Source organism: Sitodiplosis mosellana, unplaced genomic scaffold (assembly GCF_009176505.1).
Source record: "Sitodiplosis mosellana isolate CC-2019 unplaced genomic scaffold, AAFC_SMos_1.0 Smas_scaffold_3, whole genome shotgun sequence".
Taxonomy (NCBI): Eukaryota; Metazoa; Arthropoda; class Insecta; order Diptera; family Cecidomyiidae; genus Sitodiplosis; species Sitodiplosis mosellana.
In genome coordinates this window covers 2,445,889-2,459,172 of record NW_022595246.1, presented here as the reverse complement: position 1 = coordinate 2,459,172, position 13,284 = coordinate 2,445,889, and the positions used below count along the sequence as shown (strand labels likewise).

At 37.5% G+C, this 13,284-nt stretch overlaps 1 protein-coding gene across 1 annotated transcript in view; it reads right to left on the bottom strand.

The window, feature by feature from the left end:
- Positions 1-5,532, bottom strand: part of LOC129566488 (cAMP-specific 3',5'-cyclic phosphodiesterase) — a 144,800-nt gene extending 139,268 nt beyond the window's left edge. Inside the window, exons 1-3 of the mRNA XM_055442500.1 lie at positions 5,233-5,532; positions 4,612-4,828; positions 4,305-4,488 (exon numbers count right to left, since the gene is read on the bottom strand). Of these exons, the coding sequence (XP_055298475.1) occupies positions 4,305-4,393 (89 nt within the window). The 5' untranslated portion in view covers positions 4,394-4,488; positions 4,612-4,828; positions 5,233-5,532. The remainder of the gene's footprint in view (positions 1-4,304; positions 4,489-4,611; positions 4,829-5,232) is intronic.
- Positions 5,533-13,284: the final 7,752 nt, after the last annotated feature.

The following is a 13,284-nucleotide window of genomic DNA, read 5'->3' as shown; positions in this document are numbered from 1 at the left end:
GAGAGAGAGAGAGAGAGAGAGAGAGAGAGAGAGAGAGAGAGAGAGAGTGAGAGAGAGAGAGAGAGATTTTCCGTTGAAAAACCACCACCACAGCAACAGCAATCAGATCGTTTATTAACTCTTATCAGTATTAACATCCGTTTAATTTATATGTAGATGGATTTTTTGCAAACTGCTAGATGCTGATGCTGATGGTGTTGCCGCGCTTGCCACAGCCCGTTGACCCACGTCATTGAGCGCATAAGTGCTAAATGCCATTTTTGCTACGAACGAACGGCGCGCGCGATTTTCATATTTTTCGAGCATTAAATGAATAGTAAAACAATCGTGTAATTGGCCGCAACCGTTGAGGTTGACACCGTTGGAGCTTTTTTGATTGCTTCATCACATAGCATTTGAAGTGTGCAAACGAGAGGTAATGACGGAAAGTGTGCGAACGGGGAATATAGAGTGAAAGTGTGTGCGTGTGCATGTGTTTTCATTAAATTTATGTCTCAAGTTTACACAGGCGCTCATTGAAATGCATAATAAATTACAATTTTTAGTGTAATGAATGGCAGCTTCATGAGAAACGTAAATTCGGAATATTCTTTTTTCCTCCATTTCATGAACTAGGTAGATACGGTGAATGTTGCCATTGTTTGCCCATGAGCCAACCACAACAAAACGCAAACACACTAAATTCAATGGATTGTGCAAATATTTGATTTTACCTAGGTAAAATTGTAATGTTATTTCGTTGGTCGGCAGGGTATTTTTCAGATTTTCATATTTCCAAAAGAGGTGAAATTCGAGCGAATTTCAGTTGTGAATTGGTCGGCACAAAGTGTATGAAGAGAAATTCTCTCGAGTCGAGAGAGGCAATGTCTTCATTTTGCATGAGCATATCAGCTCAAGTTTCTCATGAATACATTCAACCGAGAGTGAGCATTGCCGAAAATCCAATTTTAGGTCATTTTCTCTATATTTCTTTGACGAATCAAAATGTGTCGCAATCAAAAATTCATTTGACGCTTCACTTGAGCTCATAAAATTGATTTTAAGTCTGCTTCGGCAACGCACAAGATTATATTTCATCTTACGATCCGTTTTCATGGCATCGTCGTCGTCAAAAGTGATTTATTTTTCCTTGATAAATATTCAATGAATGGGTTAGAATTTAGCGCGTCTAGTCGACGGACAAACAGAAAAAAAAGAAGAAAAAAATGGTTTGGCTCATGACACATAATTCGTTGCGTCGTGAAAAAATGATAACAGCAACTTTTGAGAGCTGACTACTTTAACTCGCAAGCCAATTTTCCATCGTCAAGCGTTTTCGTCTGCGCCAACCTATTTTATTATTTACTTATTTCTGTTTTTTTTCTACGCTTTTTTCGAATAAAGGTTACTTTCCATGGTGCTAATCACTTGTATTTATTTGATGTGTGCCACATCACACGATACACTGACTCTCGGGTGCTATATTTTGTCGATGGGTTTTCAGGCGTGATAATTTAATAGGTCATCTCTTTTTTCTTAACGCACTACGTGTGCTGTTGTGTATGCCATCAAGTAAATTACAACATTGAGAGAGAAAAATTTGTACAACTTATTTGAACAACAGTAATATTCTATGGCACTTTTCTTCCCGACGACTGAGCACAGCATTTTTTCACCATTTAACCATCAACCAGATCACAATCAACCAGTTTGCCAAGCACTAAAATCGTATCAGCAATAATAATTACCGGAGACAATGTGCACGACCAACAATATCTTTCGGCGAGCCGTTTTTTTTTCGCCTTGAAAATCCAATTATGATTGGCTGCCGATGCCCCGTTATTGTCATAAGAAATTGTATCCACATTGATATTTTCTCTTGTCCGCCAGCCCTCGCAAATTCTTTTGTCTCGTTGTGATTTCATTTTTCTTGTGCCATTATTATACTCGAAAACCGCCGGCTCCCTCTCTCGTTCTCGATCTTAATTTGACCAATTTGTTGTTCCGTTTTTATCATGTTCGGGACCATTGCGATTTGAGTGTGTTACACAATAGTTGCTCGGCAACATGGCATTGTTTGTTTGGGTAAAGAAAAGCCTCAGAAATCGATTCAGTTGTTATATTTAATTATCATTTCTTCGCATCCATTTTTTTACATGTCCCCATTTGGACGATATGCTTCATAGATTTTGATTGGAGCTACACATTTAATGTTGACGAATCGATGAAAAACATTTTTCCATCTATGATGGAATGGGACCGAAGCAGAAACGAGTGAGAAAGGGAAAAAGGGAGAGATATGCATCGATTGAATACTCCAAAGTGAAGCCAAATGGTAAAAATGTTTTCGTAGTAATTTGTTTCAACTTGTTGGCATACGCTTTTGATAGCCGTCGTCATCTAACGAGAGATTGAAAGTATTCCGAGTATTTTCTCCTCTATCCCATGAAGAAGCGATTTTGGTCGCATAAACATTAGCTGGCATATATGCGAAATATATAAAAATAGATGTGTTCCTCTATATATTCATTCATTCCATTCGTTGTTGGAATGTGAATGGCATCCGTGAAGGAAAGTGGAGTCAAACATCGAAACAACTTTTTTCATTTCCGCACATCCACTTTGTGCGACGCAGAATTCATGTTCTGTCCGGCTTTCATACCGCATCCACTCCATAATAACATAAATATGATTCCATACATAAATCGAGACTAATTTGGGTCGAATCTGACGAAAATGTTTAATGTTATGAGACAATTACGAGCTTAGAGGTCGTGTTTTAAGGCTGTGGCCTCTGTGTTTTGAATGTGAAATCTGAATTTTTCAGATTATTGTTACAGCATTTGATGGTCAAATGCATGAGATAGTCCACTTGTTCGTTTATCCAATAATTATGTAAAGCTTCTTTTCCCGAAATTCTTTTTGAAATTCCGATCCATCTCCGGAGTCTGATGACGATATGAGGATGGTGATACCCAAAAAAAAACATTTTGTTTGTACATGACGCGAAATGGCATTGTGAAGCTTTCGAAAAAGTACTTTTCGTCTTTGTCAAAAAGTTTTTCGTGAATTACATTGTCGTTGTTCGGCTTCTTCTTCTCCAAAGAAAAAAAACTTCGAAAATGTGAGACGTGAAAATGATTTCCCGTCGAAATGTGTTTTGCAGGACTATTCGGTGTATCTATTTAGGGTGGTGCTGCTGCCATTTGAATCTTTTCACGGGGAAGATGTTATTTTTGGAATGGAATTTCGTGTCGTTTCTCAATTTCGATTACACAAAGTGCTCAACATAAATGAACACAAAGAGCGCAAGAGACACATGGAAAGATGCGAAGATTCTCCACTGAAAATGACCATAAACCGAATCGAGATACACTCGCACTCGGTAGCTGGGTACGTGTAAGTGTCGATTCGATTCATTTGGCTCCATTTAGCGAAATTGTGCAAATGAAATCCGAACTCATGCGACAAACAGGAGGTAAATTAAATTTTTCGACTGTGCTACGGATGCTTTCCGGTTATGCAATCGCATACACACACTATACAGAACATTTCGCATGCACGACACATTCAATTTCCTTCCACTCGCACACAATGGGTGGCATTGTAAAATGCACGTTTTGCAAACGTTGAAATTACATTTGAACATATTTTTGCTATTGTTTTTATTATTTCGTTAATGTTGCAAGCTTGGTCTCGTTCGTAACTTTTGATATCGTGTAATTTTTGTAAACAGTTTTTTTTTCCATCGAAAAGTTTTGCGAAACTTCCAACGAAATAAAAACCACGGTTATTTGATTTCCGACATCGGACCATGAATCTGACAGAAGTTCTGCATAATCGAATTAAAATTGTGTTGCAAATGTTTTGCTAATTTCCATAACGCCATGCTTACTCCGTATGTTTGTCATAATTTATTCACATTAATCCGGAGAGTTTGTAGTTCGCTCCATGTTCAATGTTCGTAGAGCGAGAATGAAGTAAAGATTTTGTTTTGTTCAAGTAATGACCGATCATCACATTCCATGCGCCTGCAATTGGCCAAGTTATGCGGTTCCACCTTCATATATTCGCCATATAATCAGTTTGGAATTTCCTATTCTGCATGCACATTGCATGCATTTAGTAGGAAAATTCCGCAATAAATTATCATCTTATTAGGTGAATGCCACATTATGCCGTAGAGACGACCAGAGACGATTTTTCATCATACTCTTTTTTTTACAAGAAAATGCATTTATCCTCATGCACATTGAGTTTCGGAATTCAAGTGAAAAATCCGACGAATCTTTGAAATGAGATGAATACGAGAAAAACCGACTTACCGAACATTTGCCAAGGTGTGACGTCGATTTTTCAAGTATCGACTGTGATACTTCTGCAGTTCTCCGATTGAACCCTGTTCCGCTTGCATTTTTGGAAGTAAAAAGCTTGCACTACTCAAAGTCGATTGATGACTACCGCTTGACGTGGTGCCTGTTTCAGTCGATGGTATTGATTTTGTGCGACCTGTGAGAGCGAGAAAATAAATTGGAGTTAAAAAGAGAGAAAGAGCGTGATAAAAAAAATTGCGGAACAGAAAATCTCTCCAACCAATTGGCAAATGAGAAAATAGAAGTGGAAAACATGAACCTTGGGCCTGCTTTCGATTGTGTTTTGTGCGCGGTGACGGTGAATTATTCGCTTTGGAATTTGAATTCTCGTCACAACCACTTTCGCCGCCACTGTTCCGACGTGCAGCTATTTTTTGTTGTTTGCGCTGATGTCGCTGTTGTAACTCTTGTTGGTTTGCGATTCGAAACGATCGATGAGAGTTTGCTAGCAAATGATCTTTCAAACTATTCGAATCCTATTGCAATTGAACGAGAAGAGGAAAAAAATGAGATTAAGTTTGAGATTTCGATTTCATAGAGAACAATTTGTAAGCCGATTAAATGCGGTGCATGGGTTTTGTCTAGGGGAATTTATGTATTCACGAATTGACAGGAATTCGCACGCGTTTTTACTTCAAATTCATTCAAATATTTCACGAATTTTGCGAATTCTTTGCGAATTGGTCAAACCCAAACATTGACAGCTGGCGCCATCTTAGTTGTCATTCGCAGTGAAAAAGCAGAGAATGTGAACAATTCGTAAAGAATTCGCAGAGAATGTGCGAATTCGTAACAGAATCGCAATGGAACAATCAAATTCGATAGATTCAACTGACATAAATACCCCTAAGGTTTTGTGATTGTTTTTTTTTTGTTTTACCTCGTCTTCAGGTGAAGTTTGCGGAGTTTCCTCTTCTTCTTCGATATGTGGTAGGGGTGCTTGTTGTTGATGCTGCTGTTGTTGCAGTTGTTGGTGTTGCGTTTGAAGGATGTGCTCTTCTTCTTCCTCTTCTTCGGGACTATTGATGCTCTCTAGCTGCTCGAGTGTGTCGGGAAAGTGTTTCGTTTTCGAATTGGCTAAGTAGATTTTCGGTTGTTGACCGTCATGCACGATGGAATCGCACGGATAGAATGGATCTGTGGTGCTGTTGTCCGAATCAGGAGAACTTGTTGCGGGGGCCTTTGATTTAAAAAAAAAAGACTAATAGAAAAAAAACGACAGACTTTGTAGAATTTTACTCACCTTTGAGCCCCCGCGACAAGGCAAACAACAACGAAACACTGTGCCAACCTGAAATCAATGTTACACGCTTTTTCGTATACACTTTGATCGCTTTAATGTTTACACACGATAACGAACAGCTCCAGCACACGCTAATTTCCCTTCACGGTACACACGAAAAGAAATACTCAAAGCACATAAAATCGATTGTTCTCTTTCTTTTGACTTCTTATCACACTTTTTTGTCTCCTTTCATGCACTCGATAATTGAAAAATAAAATCGCAGCGATAACGAAAACAAAGAAGAGAAAAAAAACTCCGAAAATAAAAAAAAAGGTATTGCACTAAATATTCACAGCTGGCAGTATTCTACAGCGATTGTGATTCAATCGGATTCACATTTTATGCGGCAATCACGATTGGATTCAATATTTCCTCCTCTTCGAGCGTAAAATAAACGGCTTCATCCAACATACGGCGTTCATCCCTCAAATTGTACATCACGTAAATTCATCTGTAAATAAAAGATAAACACAAGATTAGCATTCGTTTGGAAATCCAGGACTCTTTTCGAAGTGATATAAATACGACACAATCATTGTTTGTTTCTTAAAGACTAATAAACATGTTCACCATTATAAAAATGATAAACTGGGAAACCGAGTGCTTTTTGACATTCACGCGTGAAAAACAAACGTTACCTATCTAAATCTCTTCAGAAATCACATGCAAAATTGAATGCTTTGCATTGACACTCTATGTTAAAAATCGAAACCTCTTGATTATGTTTTCTCAATTGCTATCCCTCAGTCACTTTATCAAATGAAGTGTATGAACAGAGCACACATAGCCTTAGAACTGGAACGCATCGTTACGCAGTCCCATGTTGACTCAATAAATTAACCTAATTTAAAGCTCTAAATAGAGAATTACGCCCCAAAGAGCAAACAAAAATGTCAAACACACTTGATGGCTTTTGGTTTGTCGTATCATATAATAGTCCCGTATGGCGAGGCACTGCTTGTTTGTTATGTTTTAGCCAACTAAACATCACAAGCAGTAGCTGAAAGTGCTTTTATCAATAAATTCCCTGTGACCTATGCACAATGGACTTTGATAAATCATTCCAACTTCATTCAAATAAATTGGTATTTTTCGACTAATTTCCATCATTATTATTAAAGCATTCATAAAATGGAAAAAAGAATTTCATTTTCTATAGAAAATGAACAATAATACCTTTCGTCATAACAAACTAATAAAGTTTCCCGTTTCATTTTTTGTTCAACAATGAGTAAAGCTTTGACAGCTTTGGGCCAAATTAAGGAGAATTACAGGTTTTTTTTTCTCCATAAAAAAATACGCAAAATTTATTTGAAAATTATTCTCTCTTCTCATCATTTTCTGTCTTTTCGTATCTCAACATAAATTGTATTCATTTCGTTAGTTCTTTTGATCTCGAAACGCGCTTAAGAGAAAGAGAAGAAAAACCGAACTTGGAAATCGTTTGAATGGTTTACCCAAGTTCACAAAACGGTGGAATTTATTGCATAGCTGTTGTTGCTGGTGCTTTTGTTTTGCAATGAAATTCGCTTTATGTAAAAAAGCTGAATAGATTGTGCGCGCCAATGCAAGAGTGTTTTCTAAGAAATTGATTTCTTCTTCCATCTTTCGTTTTGTTTTCATTCTCTCTTGCACTCTCTCTTTCTCTCTCGCATACATATGCACATACACACAAACATTTCCTAAGAATATAAATTAAATTTCAACCGTAAACTTTTCTACGTACTGGTTACAAGCAAATAAAATGCTACTTCCGTTATTTATGCATCAACATTTGTAAAAGAACGGAAGGTGAAACTAAAAGTATTCAAATTAATCGCTCTGTATACGCCATGATTTGTAGAGAGGTACAATGTACCGCCGGTACACGAGCACCGTTACTATCGGTTTGTGCGTTTCCTCAGGAAAATATCGATTTGCAAGGCGATACGGATGAGATTCAGACAGAAACGGAGCAGAGTGAAAAGAGAAAGAAGAGGAAGAGGAAGAGCAATCGTTATCCTCTTTTTCTGACGTCATCGTCATTGTATTAAATGCAGCATCATAAATTGGATCATCTTAGAGGGTATTCCGTATTCAAAGCCAGGAAATTAACATACACATACACAAGCAAAATTCTGAAGAGCAGCGAGAAAGTCAGGGAAAGAGAAAGAAAATTATGACCTACGACACTCAGTGCGTTCAAAAAGAGCAAAGTATGGAGTGTGAATTCGAAGGAAATTTTAGACAAACACGACGGGCCATATTTTATACATGGAAAATGTGAGAGTGAGATAAAAGTAAGCAAAGTAGAAAACCGCATGAAGATTAAAAGCTTCGAAGATAATTGGTGTTTGAGGCTCGCAGGAATCGTAACGCACACACACACACACACACACACACACACACACACACACACACACACACTCGCACACACCTAAACGAGCGCTCTGGGATAGCAAAAAAGGCCAAGCAACTCGGAATATTCCATTTAACAACGGATTTTATTTCTTCACCTAATTACAATATATATTCGCTGTGCAAATAGTTGGCATCCTCTGGGTTTAATATGTTTCAATTTGAATTCCATATCGATGAATTTATTAGCCGTTGAGAGATGGAGAGGGTGTTCAGATAATTTGCAAGCCATTTTCATGTTAGCTGCTATTGGGGCTGAAGTATGGTGAAGCATATGGCCGTCTCAATGACTTTGCTCTAATTATGCCGCACAAATCCAAATGCGCCATTCTATCGATCTTTGTGCACCAGTGGATGCGCACAAAAGCAAATTGCATTTTCTTTTTCACTTTTCGTCGAACCTGACGTCAGCATTTTCTCAAGTCTCTCTCGATATTCAGCTCGGAATTTAGTTGCATCGAATTAGAATTTAATGTATTCATGATTGCTAAATTAGACCTTATACTCTGTTGCCGTGTATGTTACGGTTTCGAAATTGCATACAGCAAAATTCCAATCTATTGCTGTTAAATTAACTTCGCAATCAATTATTCACATGACAATTTTCTAACATCTGCAATGACGCCAGTAATTCTTGCATTTTGAATATTTCAGTACAACTAATCACTGGCACTGGCTCTGGCTGTCTCCGACATCAAAATCGATCTGTCTCGACTGTGAAGTCTTCTCGTACACAAATGAAAAGAAAAACAATTCTTTTACACACACACACACACACAACGTCATTTAATTATTCAATCAGTAACAGTTTGTCAGAGCGCTATCGGCAATTAGATGAAGGGGAAAAAAATAAAAAATTCATCGCAATCAAATTACTTAATTACCAGACATTCATCTTGTGAAGTGGTTGGCCTTTTTAAACATCTAGTCGATCACTTCCTGAATGACAAGACCATGATACAAAGTTCTTTGACAAATTGTTTTCCATATTATTATCCAGAGTACAAAATCAAAGTGTGCCTGTTGTTTAAGAGTTGTGTGAACATTGAAATCGGGCAAATACTTCGATTGCAAGTTGTATGGTTTTCGATTTGGTTGCACATTTCGACCCCGTAATCGAACTTCTGTCGAAAATTAGTCTTCTTCCACTTCGTTTCGCAATCGAAAAGTTTTCCAAAACGAAAACTTTATGGAAATACGAAACGTTTATTTAAGAAAAAGTTTCTTTATAAGGAGAAGAACCTTTTTTTAGAAGACCATTTGAAATGACTATTGAAAGAAAATTCAACAAAATTCTGCGAGAGTACTCCGTCTCGAGGCAAATAGAAAATGAGTGTGTGTGCACTGTGTACAGCTGAAAATGAACACAATGAGAACCTTGTTGTTGTTGTTGTTGTTATTTTCGCAAATGACGAACGTGATTGGAGTAAATCAAAGTCGGTCAAAACGGAGATTCTAGTTTGCATGCAAACACAAAGCAATCAGCTAATAACTTCCCTATCTCAGCACATAAAAATAAACCAGCCACTTTGTTATGCAACGCAGCGAATGCATTTGATTGGCAATGAGCACGGCACGCCATGCAATTTATAACATATAATTATCTGTTACACTCTCTTTCTCATTCCTTCTGATTCGCCATGTCTCTGTCTCTGTCTCTTTCTCTGCCTCGATCTCTGTGTCCAGTTCGTTTAGTGGAGTTGTTTGGTCGGTTGCTTCACCCGTTTGCGTTCGGAATACATAAATATGATATTGTGATTAGTCACGACTCCATGGAATGACACCAACACACAATGCGAAACAGATGCGAGCGCATTTGCAAGCAAATTGGGTTTAAGAAAGTTCTCGGTTTTTCATACAAATACATTGGATGCAATGAATTCATTTGAGAAAGGAATTTCGGTGAGATGACAGACGAGTCATGTGCGACAAAGAGTTTTCGTATTCAAAACTACATGACTGGAAACTAACAAACGCAACTAATGGATTTGCTAGAGCAAAACACATCCTCCCCCAAAAACTCAAAAACAAATTTTACTGGAAATCCCGGGATGGACGGGGAGATAGACTGGCATCAAGCTGTTATTGTGCATAAGTTTATGTTGACGTGACCATTTTTAGATCATTTAGATATTTCACAGGAAGCCTTTTCATAACCGCACTGTATCCCGTACATCAAATGAAATTGGACCGATGGAATGTTAGGTGTTTACTTAGGATTTTTTTTTAACTTAAAATGTGAATTTATCATTGAAACATATAATTTATGGGTATCTCATTCAATTAAAACAAATAAATCTCAGTATTTGTGTTTTTGGTCAAATTTTGCTGGAAACCGTTTATGGTTTTTATTGCAAGAAATCGGGTTTGGGTTTAGAGCACAGAATTTGGATACTGAATACGATACGTTGCTGAAATTGGATATTAAAATCCTTGAGCTGTTGAAGCGCCGTTCGTTGATCCCTCTGGCAAATTGCTGCTTATGGAACAAATTAACACATGCGCCATACATTCACACATAATGTCGAATCACATCGCATTAACTTCATTTTCTTTATCTCGATTCATCCGATAAAATCGTACAGACACTGATGCGTTATTTAATTGCTACCTGCGCGCAAATGCTATCAAATGAGCCAGCCAAATTGATTGGACTTACATTATCGAAGCTATTTACGTACTAGACGATGGTTGACGATAGAGAGGGAAAGTGAGAGTACATAACTAAATTCATGAGAACGAAACACAAAACGCATGTTTTCCATTGGAATAGCGTCGGTGGCAATAATCAGCAAATAACAATAAACTTCGAGGAACAATGGCCATTGTTCTTTTTGGCTTTTTTTCAATGCATTTCCATTAGAGACCGAAAGCATTGTGAGCGAAGAAGAAAGAGCGATGTAATCGAAGCCTGTCTGAAAATTGGTGAAGTCCAAATACTGGATGGAAAATGCTGGAAAATTAGAGAAAGCAAGTGAGTTTCATTCTAAGTGAATCACACAGTGACTCACCATATCAATAGCCTCAGTATAATCAAATCAAATATGGATAAAGAAGTCGAAAGAATCTCTTTTTTAGAGGGAGAAAAGCTTGAACGTGATTAACCGAAATACACCTGACCCTCCAAATACTTGTAATATTCTTTGTAAAACGACTCGAACAATTCTCAAAAAAAGAAGAGAATCGATTCAGCCGTGGGAAACTTGGCAAATTTCAAATGAAACGATATTTTAGCCCCCATAAATGCTGACTCCATTGTTTGAAAGAAAAGAAGGAATTTCTTTTAAATCAACAAAATCTGTGTCTCGAATGCGTTCAAGTCTTTGTGTGGCACAAGCATTTCGGCCGTTTTCAGTGGTTCACTTCTGTGCGCGTGTATAAAGATGGAAAGGTGAGTAAGAAGAAATCCGTAAGAAGTAATAAATTACGACTTTCATACGAAATAAATGGCATCTAAATGAGAGAAAGTCCTCGATGAGCATTTATTTTCTGAGAATAAATGCTGTCGGATACATTTTTTATTGCAATTCAACATCTCAAAAAATTCAAAGTGTTCTTCATGTCTTGGCAATTATCTTGATTACCGACGGCAAAAAGAGAACCCTTGAATAGCGAAATATTTATGGGAAAAGGACGTGCAATTCAACTAAATTCATTTTTTATAACAACACATGCCAAAAAAAAAACGAATTAGATACTGTGAAGAATGTTTGAGAATAAAAATTATGACTGTTGGTCTTTTGAGCTGAGAGACGTCTATTATGGAGACGTCTCGTTTTTTCATCGTTTTTTTCACTCTCTTCTTTCTTTTGATTGGATTTTTATGCTATTTATCCATTTTCTTGATGTTATGCGTGAAGTAATGTGTACACAAAATTATATTACCAACTCGACTTATTTTTTGAAGAGTACTTTCCTTGGGCGTGTATTTAGAACGAGGCACAATGTCAAGGTTTGTGTGTGTCTGTAATGGAAAAACCCCTTCGCGTCAGTCAATAGATATACGTATTCGGTTGAACTTCATTGGCACAGCGCAAGTGGAATGGAAAATAATCTAATTGCACGAGCAAATGGACTAGTTCAGTATAATATTTTCGGTTTTTATGTTTGCTTATCACGATGACGAAAAAGGGGGCTCCCATCCATTACACAGCTGAGTGGTTCGTTTGGCCAGCCGGGTGCCACATCAAATGTTGCCCATAACCAACGACCATTTTACGACTCAAAGCAGTAACACATTTCTGCACACGAAAATTCCGTTCCAACAGCCAAAAGTCGTAAAAACAATGATAAGGCATTCCGTACGCACATCACACCGCTCTCCCCAGTTCTGGAAAAATTAGAAGACTGTATGGAAATAGCTGGTGATAAAATGCCAACGGTCAATGACGTCAAAAATGTTTCAAATGTGTTTTTTGTTTCATCAACTCGTTTCAAGACCTGAATTCAGGTGCCTCGTTTCCTTCCTTTCTCCCCCTTCCTCTAAGAAGCGAGTTCAATTCGTTTTTTTTTTCGCCTGTACAAACTTTACACATGCTATCTTTTGAAACATCAGTGAAGTTTTGTGGCGCTTCCCTTTGCCCTGAAATACTTTGATTGCACACCATTTTTCCCTCTTCATAATCATGATCACGAGTAAAAATGAGGAATCGGAAGCATTCCCATGAAAAAAAAACTAAATTTAAAAATTCACGATATCATGTTTGACTTTCGCAATCGAAATCACAAGCATCAAAATAAAACGTAGTTTTCTATTGAAAATGTGTTTATATAGAATTTCACAAGTGTTAAGAACGCCATACACAATCAAGCCCATACACCCGAACCCATATACACAAATACAACCAAACGAACGACACATTTATACCAGCACACAAGTCACCGCGTAGCGATGACAGAGCCAGACTAGCTACGACCGTCAAAAAAGACCTCTCTCGATGCCGAGTGAGAAAAAAAAGAAACACATTGTCATAGGTTCAAGTAGAAAAATAAATAGTGATTCAATAAACAAATTTAAAACCATTGCATTTATCATTTTATTGTCCCTAAGAACCTTCTTGTGCTCGAACACCAAGCATGAGCTTCATCAAATGACCGATACACATCGTTGAGGCATTGGCTTTTCAGGTATTTTCAAAAGGTATGGTGCGAAAGGAAGAGCAAAGAGTCATAAAACCAATCTCAACAGCACTTGCATCAACATCAACATCACGAGAGGAGCAAAAAGTTGACGTTGCATAACTGATTATG